Genomic DNA, 20,682 nt, shown 5'->3' with positions numbered 1-20,682 from the left:
TACGAACCATAAATATATTGGTACAATATATTTAATTTTCGGAGTATGATCAGGAATAGTTGGAACATCATTAACTATCCTAATTCGGATAGAATTAGGACAGCCAGGAAGCCTAATTGGAGATGACCAAATCTCTAATGTAATCGAAGCTGCACATGCATTTATTATAATTTTCTTTATAGTTATACCTACTTTAATTGGGGGTTCGGAAATTGACTAGTACCATTAATACCTGGAGCGCCTGGTATAGCCTTCCCACGATTAAATAACGTAAGATTTTGATTATTGCCGCCATCATTAACTACTATAATAACATAATTTTACACTGTTTCTGTATAACTAATAATGGGCAACATTACAGGCAAATGTCTGAATATTCTAATAATTATTTACTATTCCAGTAGTATTATAAAGTTGTGAATCTTGGTCTCTAAGTTTAAAAGAAGAACTTAAATTGAGAGTTTTTTTTTAAAAAAAAAAAAGAACTCAAGAAAATATTTGGACATAAAAGATATGAAAAAACACGGGAATGGAGAATAATAATGAACTGCATAAACTATATTCATTCTTCGTTGGAAGAAAAGTTTATTGTCTTTGCGCTTGCAACTGGGAGGGTTGTATTTCGTTACCTTGAAATTAAAAACGGAAACAAAATTAACAACTATTAGAAATATAAAATTTTGTTACGAATCTTGAAGTTGAAGCAGTTGTCTACCCCCAAAAGGAGGACATTTGCCCATTTTCCTAAAAACACGCTCGGACCAATTTTAGGACCCGAATAAAAGAGGACATGTCCAGTTAAAAGGACGTCTGGTAACCCTAATCAATCACGATAATCATATTATACATACTAAAAGAAATAAATAGTTGAAATGACTCTCGTTCGAAGATACAAATTACCTGAAATTACTTTTCTTGCAGAATGCGAACTTACGGGTGGATCATAACTCATAACTGCCTTGCGGATCTGAAGCTTAGAACATTGGTTCTAGCCTTGCTCATTAAATCTTATTTGATTTATTTGATTTTACTGCTGAAAAACAGCGTACATGCCTCATACAAAAGTTTGTGATGACATATGACATATACATAATATTACAATTAAAAATAAAAATAAAATAAAATATGTACTACATGAAAAATATAGTGAGAAGACCAGTTTCGTTAAAATAAAGAAATATACAAATTTGAAAAGTACAATGCAATCACATATGTTAAAAAACAGTTAAAAGTAAAATTAAAAATGTTAATATCACAATAAAAGGTTACTAGGCTCCAGTGGATTATGACCGTATTGGTAAATAATAAAATTAAAATACCTATTATGTCTAAAATAAGAAGTGACAGAAATTGCAGAGCAGTTGTTTCGGAATACATAATGACGTGTCTTTAATTTAATTTTAGATAATAAATATATAACATCAAGTTTTCCATTAATTAATTTGGAAATGTAATTGTAATCGTTGATATTTCTTCTTTCAAAGAGACACGAGATGTTAAGTTTGTCTAACAACTTATAACATTCATAATAAAAAATAAAAAAAGTCTGAATTTAAAATTTAGAAATGAGACAAATCTTTTCTGTACATTTTGCAGTATGTCTTTCATATTATTATTACATGCAAAATTCCATGATGTTGTACTGTATATGATAACAGTATAATGTTATGATAACATTTACACGTAATTTAGAAACACATAGGCTACTACTACGTACGCGTATATTTACATTCTAAGAAAACCCAAACTCATACATAAAAAGAGCTATCTACCTAATAACACAGAAAATTTGACCCAACTTCTATTGCCAAGTTCAAAATTAAAGTCCATCTACCTACCTACAAGTTTCTTGCGATCACTTTAATGCATGTAAAATATCAGCACTATGCAATGGAAACTTAAGAGGGCGGTGGAGTTAGGCGAAGGTCGCTGTGGAAAGCGCTAAAATTTAACATGGGCTTTTTTGCTTTTTGTTGAATATAACGTTTAAGGACAAACATTTGCCGGAAAACACGAAGTAGATGTGAACTTACTTTATGAAACTTTGAGTACAATACACATTTATGAAATTTCAATTTGATAAATGTGCACAAATTGCATTTTTTTTCAATTCCCCATAAGGAAATACTTAAATAAGCACAGAATGGTTATACGATTTGTGGGTAGCACCAACGAAAATGGCCATTATGATTCATACTAACGTAATGCTCAATCCTTTTATGACTAAGCTAGGGAGAGCTTTTCTTTCAAAAGTCACTTGCACAGCCCAAAATGATTGTTTAAAAATATCATGTATTATCAATGGCGAAAGATACGGCCGCGGCAGCGAGCTTAGTTCGCCACTTGGCCACTAGATGCCTCTGTTGGAAAATTGCCTCAGGCTGACGGGGAGGGCTAGTTCGCGCCGGTGTTTGAATCCTCTGCACAGCTGGATTCCGTTTCCTCGACAGAAGCTCCCGTAGTTGTCTGTCACTGCTTGAATTATTGCCTCTTTCCCCGGAAAGAAACCGGGAAAGCATGAAAACCATCCGTTTGTGTATGTTTGAGTGTAGAGAAGCAGAGCATATTTACCGTAAATTAGAACCAGTGACACAGTAACTTTTATCTCGACATCTATCGCCAAGGACATACGTCCAGGAGTCCGGACCTCCCCCCGAAAGACTTACCAAGTACAACAATTAAATAATGAAAATAATGAGAACATAAATTAACTCAAATAAATAATGAAAATATGGTTGTTTAATCGAGGGTTATTTATTTCTGCAAACTTATTGGAAAGCAAGGATTATATTGGGGTCATACGACTTTGAATGACAGTACTCGTACCAAAGAAGATGTATGGAAGCATTTACTTGCATAACATGCATAAAATATTACCAGGAATTTTACTTTCGTCAACTGGATCTAACATCCTTCTCTGATACTCATTAAATATTATATTCTTTATCTATTTGACATTAATTTCCTTGCCAGGGCAGTTTCTATTTTTTTTTTTTACAAATTTTGTCGACCTTAACTACTCGTAAGCTACCTACCTAATCAATACGTGATGATATATCACTGTCAATATACCGCCTTTTTGCCTATTCATGTAATAAAAATATATTAATTAATTTGAATATTTTAATTAATTTAATATAATTATACTTATTTTAATTTAACATTATTAATATTATTATTTTGAGATATTAGGTTAAGACTCCTCCGAAATATATTTCTAGATACGTGTCTGCTTACCACGTTCGATTTGAATAAAATTTAGAAAAGGCGGAGAGGGGAGCAGCGCTTCCTCTTTTTACATTTCAAGAGTTTTACCTCACATGTTATACTTTGCGAGTCAACGGGGCAAGTAGGTTTCGCAAGGAAAGTTCGTTAAATTCCCATGCTTGTACCGCTCGCAAATCACATTTTCTCCAAATTACAATACTATTGGTGTTGCTTACGTGTGTGTGGTTCATAAAACATCACTACTTCCAAGCATAAACGTGATATGACTCTTACAGAAACATATGTTTTTCGAGTGGAACGATCATGAAAAGGTTTACTGTGCCTTTGCAAATCTTCAATTAATGTAAAATTTAGTATAAAAACATAATTTTGGCTAACTTGCTAACTTGAGATTTAAAGACAAATTATTATTTCGAATTCTTCATTAACAATAACGAAAGTGATATGAAATATAGAAGGACGAAATTCTTGGCTTGCTTGAGAATTAAATTAGAGGTGTACAGGTTAGGAAAGGGGAGAGAAGCTTTTTCCTCTTCCGTGCGAACCCTGCCTCTTACGTTCTACATCAATTCAAAATGTCCTCTTAGTTCCAGATATATTTTGCCTCCCCTATAGCGGAATGGTAAAGGTGACCCTCGTAATGTCAAAAGGTCCCGAGTTTGGTACCTGGTGGACGCCCAATAGTTCAATCCCACTATAAATGTAGGTCCAGTCACTTAAAACAAACCCAAACTCAAGATACTCAAATGACCGGCATGGGGTTGGCGGTGCAAAATCAATATTAGGTAACAAAAACTCATCTTCAGGGGTTCTCACTTTTTCGCCCTTAGTTGTCATCTGCTGAAGGGATGAGCATCATCCCCGCCCCTCTGAAATAAAATTCTGCCTACGGGCCTGCTGTCCTGCATCGTGACCGTGCGGGCAAAATGCTTTGGTCTCCTGCTACGGGACGCGTGCCGGTTCGAGTCTTCTGGGAGAAGCGTAACAATTTGTCTCCTGATATTTCATATTTCGGCCAGTCTATAGGATCGGCCGAGGAAATTGGGGCACTACGAATGACTAGCGTAACCCGGTTACGGAAACCTTCAACAAAGACTGGGAGTTCGTCGTGCTGACCACACGCCACCCCGTAACTGGTTGGAGTGTGAGTGAGATTGGCAGTCGGTAGGTAGGCCCTGGCCTTCAAGGGCTGTTGCGCCACGGGTTTACTTACGTATATTGGCGTAGCCAGGTGTGGGCACACAGCGGCTCGGTCTCTCCTCGAAATTCTGTCAATTTATTTTGACCAATTCACTGGGGATTTTTTAAGAGTACTTTGTAACGTATAGTGCTGATCTTGAAGATCATACTATCATTAGTTGGACTGAAATTTCACTTTATAATCAACCAATGAACATTGGGAAAAATCACAATGGGAGAGAACAAATAATGTGATGGAGGAACTTGTTTAGTGCAACAGGTCATATGTTTCAACACGGGATACATGTCACCCCTGAGAGTTTGTCCTCAGCCTTGGTCGATTAGCCGGCCTCCGTGGCAGTGGTTATCTCATTTCGCTACGACACCAGTGGTCCCGGGTTCGAATCCCGGTTTGGGCAAACGCGTCGTCTGTGAGCGTCTCTTCATCAATTTCATCATATCATCATTAGCCAAGAGTGGCAGAAAGGCGAAGTAAAATAAACAAAATCAATCAACCTTGGCCAATTAAAACTTCTGTGAACTCCATCGATGACAACTGTGCAAAGGGACTTAATTCAGATCATAACAAAGAAAAAACTACTTCATCAGAGTGTAAGTTCAACATTAAACTATTGTTTCCTGACATCTTTGTTACTACTGTATATTTTGTTACATTGTTTTGTCCGTCTTTCTCCTTTTCAGTTTTTCCATATGTCATTACGCATATCCTCTTTTCCTTTTTTTAAATTCCAGGTAGTCTCTCTCCGGTCCATTTCTAATTATTATCGGGACTCTATTCGTTAATAGTTGAAATAATAATTGTTACTAACTTTTGCCTTATTATTATTATTATATATCGATTTTGTATAAAAAACGGCCCCTTCCAAAAAATTAGCGACGCGCATGCTTCTGCCTCGTTACCGCTGGATTTATCAAATTTTGGCACCTAGGCTATGCTTTTTTTGGGCCCTGCCGACATTTATTATTACAATTATTATTATTATAGTTATAATAATAATAATAATAATAATAATAATTATTATTATTATTATTATCAGTTTTGTTATGGTACTTCAGTTCTACTAATTTCATGCTCTGTATTAATAATACTTGTAAACTTTAAAGTGTAGACACATCTGATTAAAAATTATCCATTAAACTTTGATAAAACAATACATTTTGATATAACAAGAGAACACTCGCCTAAAACTGTTACCTTCTGGCCTTTATGAAAGCAAACTGATGAACGAGAGACTCAAAGTCAATTTATTGCAGGACATAGGCATTCCTGGTGAAGGATGACAAACTAGAAAGTATGCTATTCAACGACCGCTCTGCACTGGCATTTCATTGTAAAATACAAACATTCTGAGAGCAATCTCAAAATTTGCGAAGATCACAATTAAATGTTTATCACGAATACGTTTTAAATAGTCACCAGCCAAATTCACTTCATACTTTGTTTCTGTCAAGTGTAAATCGTTTAAAAATTATTGAAATTGCACTACCTTCACTACATTGCGGTAGCCACACTGGCCGCGAACTGCGAAACAAGGTAGTTGAGTTCAACCGTCCGTATCCGTCCACTTGACTTTCAACAGCATTCAAAATCAGAAACAGTTGTTTATAGTCGAGCACCATTACCTGATCTCGCTTGGCTTCCTTTGCAGTCTGCCATTCAGACATCCACTCCGGTTAAGATACAGTAGTGAAAATTAGGTTATGATATAAGAAGTTATTTAAACACCTGAAACTCCACACTTCCTTATTTCTTGAAATAAACAAGTAAGACGACTTGGCATATTATTTTATCAGAATATTGTCCCGCACCGTGGCCGTGAGGTCTATGTACGGGTCCCCTGGGGAAAGCGGAACAACTTTTCGCCTGTGTTTTCGGCCTGTGTATGGGAACGGTGGCCACCCACCATCGTGATGAAATTGGGGAGCTACGAATGAGTAGAGTAACCTGTTCAAGGAAACCTTCAGCAAAGACGGGGGTTCGCCGTTCTGACCACGCGTCACCACATAACTGGTTGGATGACCTCTGCTGAGGCATGTGGGAGTGAGGCTGGCAGTCGGTAGGTAAGGTACTCATGGGCTGTTACGCCACACTCCACAGGTTGTTGTTCTTGTTGCTATTATTATTATCATCATCATCATCACAATAATAAAGATTTTTAATCGATGGTCTTTGCCCCTTCAGTGTCTCATTTTTGGGCTTCGCCCTGGACTTGCAGCCCTTAGGAGTGGCAAATCCCTCCGTCTCCCTGACCACTGTGCTGTATTTTTCATTCAGAAAAACTATTCAGCCACAGCGTACTTTCAATTATTTATCCCTACATCCTCGTTGTTAGTTTCTTTCAACTGATATTCTCTACCTCCATCTTTACTCTCAATTGATAATTTCAACATCAACAAGAAAATTCAACATAATTATAGTAGCCAGTGTAATCAAATAAATTTATTCAATCAAAACTTCAGTGATGAAGGTTCCGTCTCGGGAGCCTGCCACTCTTCTCGCTCCATGCAAGAGCCAGCCAGCAAGCACTGAATTGCTTTGCCAGTGGAGAAATTTTAGCCTCCGAAACCAGAATGAAAAGAAACAGGTGGGTGCTCTTTTCCTGGAAACCTCACTGCGGGAGTCACGGAGGAGGGGAGGGGGTGGTGAAGGGAGGAAAGTCCTCTGGCTGGCCTCTGGATTAGGATAGCCGAGAAGAATTCCTAGTTCCCTGATATGTCGCTTGGTGTGTCTGTATCGCAGCGGGCCAGGGAACTACTTTCATGCTAAACTCCAGCCAACTATTAAATTGAAAACAGCTCGGTGACGTTGGTCAGTTGCAGAATGCTGTCCTTCATCCAGAAGGACTCATACTTTTTGGCAGGGAAATCTTTGATGACTGCACCATTAATGGACACTCATGATTTTAAATTGTGTTTGATACATAGTAAAGAAATGGTATAAGATGCTTTCAATACCATTTTCTTCTATTTTGGTCTGCATGCGGCCTGCAGTGTCTCTTGAAGCGGCCCCGCTTTGCCCTTGTAGTACAATTCATACATATAAGACGATCTGTCAGTACACTTTTCCTTATCTCATAAAACAAGCCTCAACTCATCCGAACTTCACCAGATTGACCTATTTTCTACAAACAGGTACGTACATTCTTGCATTCTATTAAGGAGAAGTTGAGGTGTTTTGCAAACTGATTGACATGTTAGTCTTTAAGTACTTGCTGGCTGGTGCATACTTTCTGTTGCTAATGAGTGAGTTTCTTCATTGTGAAAGGTTTGACTTGAAGAAAAGTCAGTTTCTGGAAACCCTGTCGCTTACTGTTTGGCACACATAGGAGATGTACTACTGCCTAAGCCTTGTGGGAGTAAGAAAAGGACTATAGAAAAGGAATGTATATTTTCGAAGTGAAATTGGAGATTGCCTATTTTTGTTGTGAAGTGAACAGTGAAAAATAGCATTTTGTGCCTTGGTAATGTTAATTCATTCAGAAACATTTCTTTGTCACGAAATAGAGTTACCGACTTCAGTGGTACAGAGATGCTGTAGGAGCTCATGATGTTGATTGGGAAAGTGCATCCAATTCTTCTTCGGATGAAGATGAGGCTCCTGTTCCATCAACATCATCAGCTCGACTTCAACTTCGTCAACCTGGGGCTCACGATCCGCTCATCTTCCAAGTCCAACTGCTTTCCCTTTCACTGGCCGACCAGGTCCCAAAACTTCTGATCTTTCTGAAAACTCTTCGCTGACTTGCACCATCCCACTGAACACGTAGCCATTGACAAGGCTATTGTTCTTTACAAGGGTAAAGTGTTGTTCAAACAATATATTCCAAAGAAGCACAAGCGATTTGGCATCAAGCTATACTTGCTCTGTGACTCTTTGGGATATATGTTTGATATTCTCGTTTATCTTGGAAAGGATAGAGTAAGACAGACTGGAACTGTGACATCCAGCCATGCCCTGGTCATCAAACTAAGTAGGAGAGTTCAAGGAATTGGCCATAAATTGTGTATGGACAATTCCTTAACCTCCCCCAATCGTTTTGATGATCTCAGAACAAAGCACGTGCAATGTTGTGGGACTGTCAATAAGAATCGGCGTTCCATGCTCATTGACTTCAAGACAAGCAAGACAAAACGTGGTGACCTGGACGTACGTACGAAGGGAGACTTGACAGCTGTACGGTGGCGTGACAAACGAGACGTCCTTGTGCTGACGAATTACCACAGACCCCCCCGCGCAAGGGAACTTTCTTGACACCCATGGTAACCCATTGAAACCCGAAATTATTCTTAACTATAATAGACATACGGGTTACGTGGACAAAGCTGACAGGATGACATGTACCTATCCGACTGGCAGACGGACAATCAAGTGGACTAACAAACTCTTTTTCTACCTTGTAAACCAGTCCATCCTGAATTCTCACATCTTCCTGAAACACTTCTCCCGAAATCACTGACATCGTCATTTCCGGATAAGTTTGATCGAGGAGCTGGCTAAACGGGGGAAGGCGGAGAAGGCTGGTCCTTCTAGGCCTTTGCCTGGTGCCGATGCCAATCTCCCACCACCTCTCGAGATGGTCAGAAGAGAAGCTTCGGCTAACAGGCATTGGCCTATATTGACTACGACATGCAGAAGGTGCAAGGTTTGTTACCAGCAAAAAAAAAAGATAAGAAAACATTCCATGAGTGCAAGGCATGCAAAGTTGCACTATGTGTGTACCCGTGCTTTGAGGCTTTTCATGTGGGCAACTAGGTGGTGAGTACATATATTACATAACTCTAGTTATTTTGATGTGCAACATTATTTATCATGTCTCTTTTTCATACTGTTTGCTCACAAATGTAACCCAATGGGATATTTTTGACATTTCCGAACGAAACTCACCTGAACCATATAAAGCCCTCTTATATATGTGAAATTATGTGATCTTGTCATCTGTGTAGTACCAAAACAGTACGTTTCCGGACATGGGTTTCCTTATCAAAACCTGATCTACAAAGTCCCCTCTAGACACCTAGAAGTGTGTAATACAAATTCTGTATCACTCTGTGTGTGTGATGGTGTGTGTGTGTGTGGTGTGATGGTGTGTGTGTGATGGTGTGTGTGTGTGTGGTGTGATGGTGTGTGTGTGTGTGTGTGCGCGTTGGCAGATTTCCGATTTCGGGGAACAAATGGTGTGTGTGTGTGTGCGTGGGTGGGTGTGTGTGGGTGTGTGTGTGTGTGTATATATATATATATATATATATAACGGGTGTCCCACTAGCTTTCGAACCCAAAAAAAGTTATAATTTCGGAACAAACATACATAGGAAAATGAAATTCACAATACACGTACCTTGTTTCATGCTGAACACGAGGCAGGGTTGAACATAAATGCACGTGCCAAAACAAAGACGATAGGTAGCGCCAGGGGAAGTGGTGCGTGTGGGTTAGTGTGATGCAAGAGTCCCTGCATCTCGAGGATGGATCGGTACATTGCACCAGAACGCATGTTCATTGTAAAGAAATATTGGATATCGGGATCGTATCAGACCGTTCAATGTGAATTTGGATGCCGTAAAGGACCATTGAAAGTGGGAGTTTGGTGTGCAATTTCCCATTGGAACCATCTTCTTTGAAGATACAGTAAATACACAAGTTTACTTACACATCTTCAGTGCATTTGTGAATCAGCTGGATGATGAATAACTGCGTCGCCGTTATTTCCAACAAAACAAAGCGACATGCCATACTTCCAACGTATCCATGGCAGAAATTGAGTCCTTTTTTGGTGACAGGATCATCTCCAAACGATTGTGGCCGCCAAGATCCTCAGATTTCTTTTTATGGGGTTTCCTTAAAGGTTGTGTCTACAGAAACATACCACGATCACTGCAAGAGTTGCGAAACAACATCGATAATGCGATTCATGAGATCACACCGCAGACTCTATATCGGACTTTTCGCAATATGCAACGCCGTGTATAAACATGTCTGGATGTCCAGGGAAGACACTTGCAACACCTGCTGTGACGATCATGTATTCAGCATGAAACAAGGTATATGCATTGTGAATTTCATTTTCCTAGGTATTTTTGTTCCGAAATTATAACGTTTTTTTCGGGTTCGAAAGCTAGTATATATAATTTTAAAGTGTAAGTTTTTTCAATATCAGTCATTTTCGAACTTGTGAGGATTGAACCTGATTTAAGCCAATATTCTTTCAATGTAAAAATTATATTTGATTAATTTGAAAATGGGTTTCAAGACTTTAAAAAACACGATGACTTCCTTGTTCAATGCTGCGTGCACAAGTCCTGACCTTCAAATGAAGCTTATTGAATTACCATGCAAGCCAATATTGAAAGGGAAATATTACGAAGTGGGTGTTCCAAAATTTTCAAAAATATCCTACAGTAGTATCTTCGAGTAAGCCATTTTGTTGCTGGAATGTAAGCGATTTTTGACAACACTTATATTTGTGAACAGCTGTTCTCCATTATGAAGATAAATAAAATAGGCCAAGAATCAATAACGAATGACAAACATTTCTTGTCTTCATTAAGAGTTTCCTGCTCACAAGAACATAATGCAGACAATGGGAAGCTAGTTTCTTAAAAAAAAAATGTCCATAGGTGGTTCATTTAAAAAGTAATAATAAATTTATATTTGAAACAAACATGTAAAATGGTGTCACTCGCCATGAAAAAAAAATTCAATTTTATTTTATTTCAATAAAAAATATAAGGATTATAATTAAAATATTTTTCATTACAATCCAAAGTAACCACCACCATTGGGCTAACATCAGCTTTTATGTGGGAATGGTTGGCTTTACATTGATTGGCAAATTGATGTTGGCATTACATTGGGCCAACAGTGGTTGCCAACGTTTGCCCAACCATAGAAAGTGAGTCAAAATCAGTTTTTAAAACAACTTTCTCATGCTAAGACAGTAATCAAGGGGTCCAGTGTTCGATTCCCGGTGGAGGCAGAAGTGGTTCGGATCCCAATTTAAACTGTAGGTCCAGTCCCGATTAGCCTTACTGTGCATAAAGTGAACTTAAAACAACAAATCAATCAACAAATCAATCATGCTAAGACAACTTTCAGGAGTATGCTGAAAATTCTAGAATGTAAAATAAGTAACATGTAACAGTATTTCTTTTCGAATATTACAGTCACAGCATATACTGGAAATATAATATACTTTTAATGAAAGTAGAAGCTATTTTTAACTTGCGGTCACTCACCAGCCCTTTGACAGCTGCCGTGGATGAAAGATGTGTTCGGAATTGCTTACTGTTTGTCTCTTTTGCTGTAGTAGAACAAGAACATTCTTACAGATATTATTGTGAAGGTGGTTAAACAATGTTATGTGCAGACTAAATTCAATGAAAGGTGTAAAAGTAAGTAAACTCCAGAACGTTTTTGTGCTACCACTTGAAGGTATGATGCCTTGAAAACAATGATACCAAAGGACTGAGAAAGTGCTGTATATTTTTCTTGTTTTCATAAATAACTTCTCACAATATATTATGTATATACCAGAACATAAACCTATCCATTCTTTAGTTTTCAGTACGTAAAACTATACGTTGGCCCAACATAAGACCATATGTTGGCCCAACATAAAACCATACATTGGCTCAACGTAAAACCATACGTTGGCGCAACGTTTTAACCACAGCCAAAATTACAGTTGGTCAACGGTATGTTTTTGCATTGGGCCAACCATTTTCAGTGCGGTTGGTTGGGCCAACCACTTTTGGTTGCTTGGGATTACACATGCATGAAATCATTTAGCTCTAAGAAGGGTGGTTTGTGAAAGGGGATGAGGTGATTTCCGGTATCATGCACCCTGCCCCCACCTTGGATTGATAATTTTTGGCACTTGGGGAGGGGACTCTACATATAACATATCGATTTGGCAAGACAAATCACTGGAATCTGACCTTAGAGGCCAATCCCTTAGTTTTGGACTTCAAGGGGTTGGGGTTCCAGATGCGACCCAGAGAATTTTGATGCTATTGTTATGCTTACGATTTGAGTTTGACATGGCTGTTGTACTTCTGTAGACCAAAGCATGCACCTTAGACCATGGTTAATTAAAAAAATATATATATAGCAACCAGAACAAATTATTTTTTTTAAAAAAAAAATCTGTTTTCTATGTAATTTGAATTACAACATCATGAAAAATCTAAGTATCTTCAGGTACAATGAATTTTTTTTTGATTAAATATCCTAAATTAATGAACTTCATTTTTTATTGTCATATACAACAGAAGGAAACGGTATACAACACAAACAATATTCTACATAAATTGTATCATTGGACAGATTTGAAGAGTTACACAGGCACATTATATCCTACAGCTACTGAGATATTTCAATAGAGATTGACTAGATTAATCAGTACTCTGCTGTTATAATCTCATACATGCATTTTGATTTATCTGTAAAATATGTCTATAAATAGCTTGTAATTTCCTGCAGAATCCGAAGCTCATATCCTGGTTTTTGTAAATAAAGTTTTAAACATGCATTTTCTAAGACTACATTTCTTGTACTCATCTTGTTACACACATTATGGAAGTAACTTAACTATTCATGTTCTTCACAGAATATTTTAAATTTCCTATTGATTCATTCGAGTAGTAAATTTAATTTTCAGTAGCAGAAAAAAGTCATATTGTACCATCTTTATAAGTCACTTTATGAAGAAAATGTTAAAAATCAGAGGTTAAAGGCTGTTATATAAAAATATTGAAATTTCAGTTAAAGAAAGAATAAATAATTAGAATATGAATAGAAAGCAATAATTGAAAATAAGAAACTCTTCTCTTGCAATACTAACTATATATTTTTCTTTAGAAAATTTACATGCATTATACAGTGTAATCAATGAAGCATTTTTGGAGACTGGTAGCTACCAATTTTCAACATATAACATTTTATTATCTGTGATAATGTAAAGGGTGATTTAAAAAGCGTGCTGGTTTGAAATCGCTCGGCATGTTGTTGTTATTACGTGGTTGGCAACAATGGTGTGTAGTACATTGTATTCTGTGAACCTTCCGATTTAAAAAAAAAACATTGGTTGAGAATCGCTTGCCATATTGTTGTCAACTGTGCACTGTCAGAATTCAGTCTGTGTGTGAACATGGAACGCTTCACAATGGAGAAACGTGTGCTAATTGTGAAAACGTTTTATCAAAATGGTGAAAGTTGTGCTACAACTGTCCGACGACTTCATTCGAATTTCGGGCGTGATGAAGCACCGAATGAATCAACAGTTCTCAGACTTATGGAAAAGTTCAATGAAACAGGTTCAACAGTCAACTTGAAAACATCTGGGAGTCCGTGTTCTGGCCGGTCTTTTGAAAACATTGCATTGGTTTATGACAGTGTGAGTGTTAGTCCAAAGGAATCGGTTCATCACCGTTCCCAACAATTGGGCATAGGATATTCTTTACTGCGGAGAATTCTTGTCCATGATCTCCATTACCACCCCTATAAAATTCAGTTAACCCAAGAACTGAAAGTGCCTGATCATCAGAAGAGGCGAGATTTTGTTGGCTGGTTTCTGAGAAGACAACGGCTTTGCGAGGAAAATCATCTTCAGCGACGAAGCACACTTCCACTTAAACGGTTTTGTCAACAAGCAAAATTGCCGTATCTGGGGATCAGAAAATCCATACCCGGTTCATGAAAAGGATATGCATTCACACCGACCGACGGTTTGGTGTGGCTTTTGGGCAGGTCGTGTCATCGCCCCTTATTTTTTTGAAGATGAAGCAGTACAAGCAGTGACAGTTAATCGAGATCAATACCGTACAATGATCAGAGATTTCTTGTGATCTCATTTCGATGCAATGGACATTGAACATTTATGGTTTCAGCAAGATTTGCCACACGTCCGGCGAAACAATTGCATTGCTTCACGAGAAGTTCCCAGATCGGCTCGTCTCGCTTCGTGGTGACCAGCAATGGACCTCAAGGTCATGTGATTTAACCTCTTGGGATTTTTTCTATGGGATTATGTTGAGAAACATCGGCGAGTTGAAGGATGAAATTCGATGAGTTACCGGCGAGATCGACATGCAAGTTTGTGAGGCTGTTATCAACAATTTCATGAAGAGAGTTTTGTCGTGCCAGCAAAGTAGAGGGGGTCATATGCCCGATATAATTTTCCGTACCTGAAATGGGAAGTTTTTATTAACATGTTTCTGTACTTGGTGCATGTATTTTTCGAAAATAAAGTTCGTATTTTGATATATTAAAACTGCCGTGCTTTTTTAATCACCCTTTAGTAACATGTACAACCTTGGAATGTAAAATATGGGTACTTATAAAATAGTATATCTTCTAAAATATGTTTTATTAAAAATGAGAAGTACAAATTGAAATATGTGAAATGTATGTTTATGTTACCCTTATATATGATTAGCTTAGATATATACTTTTACATTCTATGGTATTACTGCAAGACATTATTATTTTTTAACTGAACATATTTTCAACCAGTAAAGAAAGGTTCACTCTCTGCATATCCAACAGCATATGCCCCATCATATTCCAAGACAACAGCAAGTCCAACACGATAAACAGAATCGGTTTTGAGAGGAGGATCTTGAAATACACCAACACTGCTTCTTGAGGAACCGCCTGAACCAAGAACTACCATCTGATTGTTTTCTAATGTTTCCTGAAATGGAGCAGTTTCCTTTTTATTAGCACGTGAATTGAAAGGGTTCACAATGTTAATAAATGTATACCTCTGAAACAAGTAGGTACTTATGTTTAATAATGTAATAAGAGTAGCATATGTATATGATTTGTAACAGTATATATTTAAGTGATATATAGTTATTTTATACACATAGAAAACATTTCTTATTGAACTAGAAAATAAATTACTTAACTTACCTGATTCAGTTCATGTGCTACATAAAATGGTGTGTCTACCATCCCCTGCAATTGCTCCATGACTGTGTTTGAGAATATTTGTGTATCTGGAAGATTGCCTTTAGCTCCATCATTTACTACAATGACTAGGTAATGACTAGAAAAGAAATTAAATTCATTCACTTTTACACACACTACATATATTTCCAGTCAAAAATTGTAATATCAACAAAATGGTTCTTAGTGAAAGTATTAGCCATTTATGTCCTCCTTCGTAGTCGAGCGGATTAAGGCGTTCACTCATCTTGAGATCTTTCGCTGCGGGACGGCATAGGTTCGAATCCGGCTCTGGTCGGAATTTATTCGGCCTACGTATAGGGCTGGTGGCAACCCACCATCATGAGGAAATTGGGAAGCTCCGAGTGAGTGAGCGTAACCCGGTCAAGAAGACCTACAACAACGGCTGGAGGTTCGTCGGGCTGATCACCCGTCACCCCAATACTGGTCTGAGATCTCCACGCTATAACAGGTGACGGAGGAACAGTGTGGGAGGGAGACCAGCAGTCGGTAGGTAAGCCAAGGCCCGCCAAGGGCTGTAGCACTGTGGGGTTATGGTTATTAGCCATTTATATAAAATTATTGTGCAGTTAAAACATGTATCAAAGTTTATTTTCACCTCTTGATTAGGGATAATAATTTAATGTAAATAAATGCATAATACTAAAAAATAAGAAAGTCGTTTCAGGTATGTTAATGTCTCACTACCCATCTTTTTCTTTTTCCCTTGAAACATAAATGTTGAAGAAGTGAAAGCATACCCTGGAAGAGATAGCAATAGCTTGTACAAAGGAGAGGCAGGGCAAGTGCTGCTTGCATAGTATTTCAGAAGTTCTCATAGAATATTTAATGTATTTCTTTCTTCCTGCATGTTCTATGAAAGCATAAAGTGCTTTCAAGATCTGAAACTAAGATTCTGCTTCACTTAAAATGTTTTCGTGCTTCCTTTTCAATTACGCTGGTTCTCCACTGAAGAGAGAGAAGCAATTCTCTTTTTGCATTTACCACAGCCTGCCTCCATGTGGACTTATGTTGATTTTCCACTATTCACCTGGGAAGTTTACACAGGGCTCTGGCGAGTGGATATGTGATGAAGAAATCGCTTGTGTCTGTGGGTGTCTGCAAGAGTTGCATACATTTCACATTATACCATATAAACATTAGTAGAGTTTGCTATTCTTTTTGAGAAAGAAATAGTTCCATGTACATATTCATGAATATGTTGTTTATTTCCAGTGACAGGGGCTTAGAGTATGCAACACTGTCATAGGGCAGGGAAGATAAGGGATAAAATGGTGGTCTTCAACTGACTTTTGCTTGACTTTTTCTTTCTATTATGCTTCAATCTCACAATGAATGGCAAATACAGTTGACAAAATACATGAAGCACCACTATCTGCAGTTGAAAAAGAAGATTATATTCCTACAATTAAAAAAGGCACTCGTATTCACCTCTGATTGAAGCTTATGCAGATTGGAATTTTCCAAGTAACGAAATAAATGTACATATTTCGGCAGTTGATTTCTAAATAGTTTTCATGCTCAAAGTGGAAATTACTAAGTGAGGGATGTTTGTTCCAGCCGAGGGAAGGGGTTGCTTTACGTCAATTGTACTAGCCAAGGTAACATATTTTCAACCCTCCACTTTGAATATTCAACGTGAATATGTGAATATTTAAATCGCTTGGTAGCTACATTTTTAAAAAGTAAATATTTAATCTTAAAGAGGCAAATTTTAACATAATCCAACCGGAACAACCATTACACAATTGTAAGGGTACTTAATTCTTTCAAGTAGGGTACATAGTATTGCTGATTTGAACCTGCATATGTCTTTTAATATCATAATGATAGCTGTAATTATTAGTAATATTACACATTCATGTGAAGTGGAATCATAATGAGTAGCTTGCTTGACCCCAAATGTCACTACATGCCCTTGTGTACCAGTATGCAAAAATTGCCAGTAACAAAAATGAATCTTGATTTAGAAATGGGTCAATATCTAGGAGGAAAAATGCTCTTCAAGATAGATTTAATATCATTGGTAACAACAAAATTAAAATATTAGACATTTATTTATCAATTCATGAACAAAATGCAGGGAATGTGAATAATGTAATATCATAAATAAAATTATATCTAATGAGGTAATGATATGTGTTTGTGATATTTGTGTGATATATGTGATACATGTGTGTGATATTTGTTGGTCCATATTTAGGGAAATTAATATAAATATATGATACTATTGCTAGTATATGTCATGTGCTTGGAATTACTGAATGGAAAACCAGAACAGAATTATCCATACATCTGCATGAACCAACACAGTCAAGATAAAATGAGAAAATGATTCAACCTCAAAAACTGGAACTGCAAGCACACGAAACAAACCTATTACTTAGTTGCTATCTTTTGATGAACTATTATTGATTGATTGATTGATTTATTAGCATCCATTCAACTTTACGAAAGTTTGGAATTGTTACATTGTACATGCACAATTAGAATACATCTATAAAATTACAGGCATAATATAATATAAAATGCAATAGATATCATGAGATACAAGATATAATATAAATAAAAGAGAATAGATGCATGCTCAATGTTATTTTCTTGAGACAAATTGGCTAAAAATTTGTTTTCTACAGGGTTTGTCCAGAAAGAAACAAGCCCCATTTGTCTGTGAAGCGACTGTACAGCGCCAAGTGGTGTACCGGTGAAAACGAGTGGGAGGGACCTGAAGCTTTCCAGTGGTACCGGGGTTAGTTGCCTCAGTGCTCTTGGTGAGTCAGGATGTGCTGCGGTGTGAACCTCTGTGCAGTGACCTCATCGTACTTACGATGGAGAAAACGTTAGAGCTACGTTACACATTGAAATTTTGTGTCAGGCTGAACAAGATGCCAAAGGAATCATACGAGATGCTGAAGGAAGCCTTTGGGGATGACTGCATGTCCTATTCGCAGGCAAAGAAGTGGCACAAAGCGTTCCGAGAAGGTCGGGAAGACGTCAACGAGGAGGCTCGTTTCGGATGCCCCTCAACATCGCTAACGGAGGAAAATGTCACCTGTGTGCGCGAATTGCTCAACACAGATCGTCCAATGAGTGTTTGGGTGATGGCTGAACAGTTAAACCTGCCGAAAACAGTTGTCCATGAGATTGTATCGGAAAAATTGGGCATGTGGAAAATTTGTGCTAAACTTGTGCTGAAAGTGTTGACCGACGCACAAAAAGTGAATCGCGGGGAAACATGTCAGGAACTGAAACAACTTTGTGAGAATGATCCCAGTTTCCTGGACGTTATCACTGGTGATGAATCATGGATTTTTTAATATGATCCGGAATCCAAGAGGTAGAGCTCCGAGTGGCACACAACATTGTTACTGTGCCAGAAGAAAGCTCGCATGTGCAAATCCCGAGTCAAATCCATGGTCATTGTTTTCTTTGATGCAAAAGCAATCGTGCACCACAAGTTCGTCCCCGCTGGCCTGACTGTCAATGCTCAGTATTACAAGGGAGTGCTTCAAAGACTGAACGCCAGGGTCACCCGAGTCTGAAAGGGGTTCCAAGGGTTATGGAAACTGCATCATGACAATGCACCCTCTCCCACCTCCTTTGTTGTGAGTCCTACCTGACCAGGATTAGCATACCAACGGTTTCCCACCCACCCTACAGTCCCGACCTAGCCCCGGATGACTTCTTTTTGTTCCCTCAATTGAAACGGGTGCTTAAAGGACATCATCTGGGCACTGTGGAGAACGTCCAAGCAACCACGATGGCAGTTCTCAAGGACATCCCCCCCCAGAGGAGTTTCAAAAGGCCTATAGAGCATGGACATCATGCTGGCAAAAGTGTATTGATGCACAAGGAATGTACTTTGAGGAATATTAAGTTTTTGTAGTGTACGATCAATAAATTGTGTTAAAAAAAATGAGGCTCATTACTTTCCAGACAAACCCTGTATATTCAATGTTTGCTTCATCTGCTATGACATTATGTACACATATGTATACACACAAACACATATTGATCATTAAATAGTCACCTATACTTACATCTAGATAAATTGAATCAAACAGCAAACAGTTACAAAGGAAAAATAAAAACCTAATGACAGGGCAGTTTTATTTTGTTACATTATTGTTGTTATTCCTGCCACTTACGGTGTCAATGTACTCTTGCACTGTTTAAAATCTATGTTCCCTTAGGGATCTTTTTGATGTAACTTGTATACTGGCAATGACTTTATGTTTTGAATGCATGTTAAATAAGTGTATACCATTATATGTTACTCCTTTTTGTAGAATGTTGTACTGTGTAATTCCATATTTTAATTTAACTGATAAAATGATTCAAATTAAAAAAACTGGAACGGCAAGCACAAGAAACAAAACCTATTACTTAGTTGCTATCTTTTGATGAACTATTACCTTTTAATTACTCTGAAAGATCTTGATAAGTCAAATTATATGTAATGTAATCTGAATCAATCCTTACACACTTGCATACTGACCTTACAAGCTCCTTCAGCGATTCAAGTGGACTAAATGTAACCTCAAACATTGTGGTTGAATCCCCATGTTTTGTAATACCAGAAGGTTTCTGCAGTGTTGGCGTAGGAGGGTGCGTGGAAATGCTGAGCTGCACAGCTTGCCCCATCATAACTGTTTTGGCTGACACACTAATGGAGTATGTAGAAGCTGGGTTCAAGTCAGTAAACTGGAAAATAGAAATATAACTTGTGTAAGAAAAAATAAACTAATTGATATTTGCATATACTTCATTGTAAAATCAAATTCATAAATGGATATCTGGCATACATCAGTATTTATAGTAAGTCATCAATATGTAAAAAATGGGGCCACATATTTATGACAAATAAAAAATCAAAATTGCAGTACAAAAACTGGGCATATTTTGAGTTCAAAAGTGACATACAAAAAGTAATTCGGTGTTAAAATGGTGAATACTGTACTGAATTTGATTTATACAAAATACTTATTACAAGAAATAAACAATTCCTTCCTAATAGCACATTTACACCCAGCTGGAATTTTCTATTGCTTCCAATTGAAATCTCCATTGGATTGAATTGATTTCAATTGATTTTAATTGGAATGAATCAGATTCTATTGGATGCCTAATATAGATATCAGAATGTATTGGTTTCAATCAGAATCTCAACTGAAACTAATTGGAAAATAAAGACATTTTCCAATTGGTGAATTGTATCCAATTGTAACTTTGTATATATTGTAGAATAAATATGTTACAAATTCATTTATTGACTCAAGGCATAT

General features: G+C 37.4%; 1 protein-coding gene across 1 annotated transcript in view; it reads right to left on the bottom strand.

The window, feature by feature from the left end:
* Window positions 1-12,709: 12,709 nt before the first annotated feature.
* LOC145979775 (uncharacterized) overlaps window positions 12,710-20,682 on the bottom strand; it is a 240,510-nt gene continuing 232,537 nt past the window's right edge. Inside the window, exons 31-33 of the mRNA XM_083112754.1 lie at window positions 19,896-20,101; window positions 15,341-15,476; window positions 12,710-15,119 (exon numbers count right to left, since the gene is read on the bottom strand). Of these exons, the coding sequence (XP_082968880.1) occupies window positions 14,931-15,119; window positions 15,341-15,476; window positions 19,896-20,101 (531 nt within the window). The 3' untranslated portion in view covers window positions 12,710-14,930. The remainder of the gene's footprint in view (window positions 15,120-15,340; window positions 15,477-19,895; window positions 20,102-20,682) is intronic.

Source organism: Lepisma saccharinum, chromosome 26 (genome assembly GCF_977018435.1).
Source record: "Lepisma saccharinum chromosome 26, izLepSacc3.1, whole genome shotgun sequence".
NCBI classification, from domain to species: domain Eukaryota; kingdom Metazoa; phylum Arthropoda; class Insecta; order Zygentoma; family Lepismatidae; genus Lepisma; species Lepisma saccharinum.
This window is presented reverse-complemented; position numbering and strand designations above follow the sequence as displayed.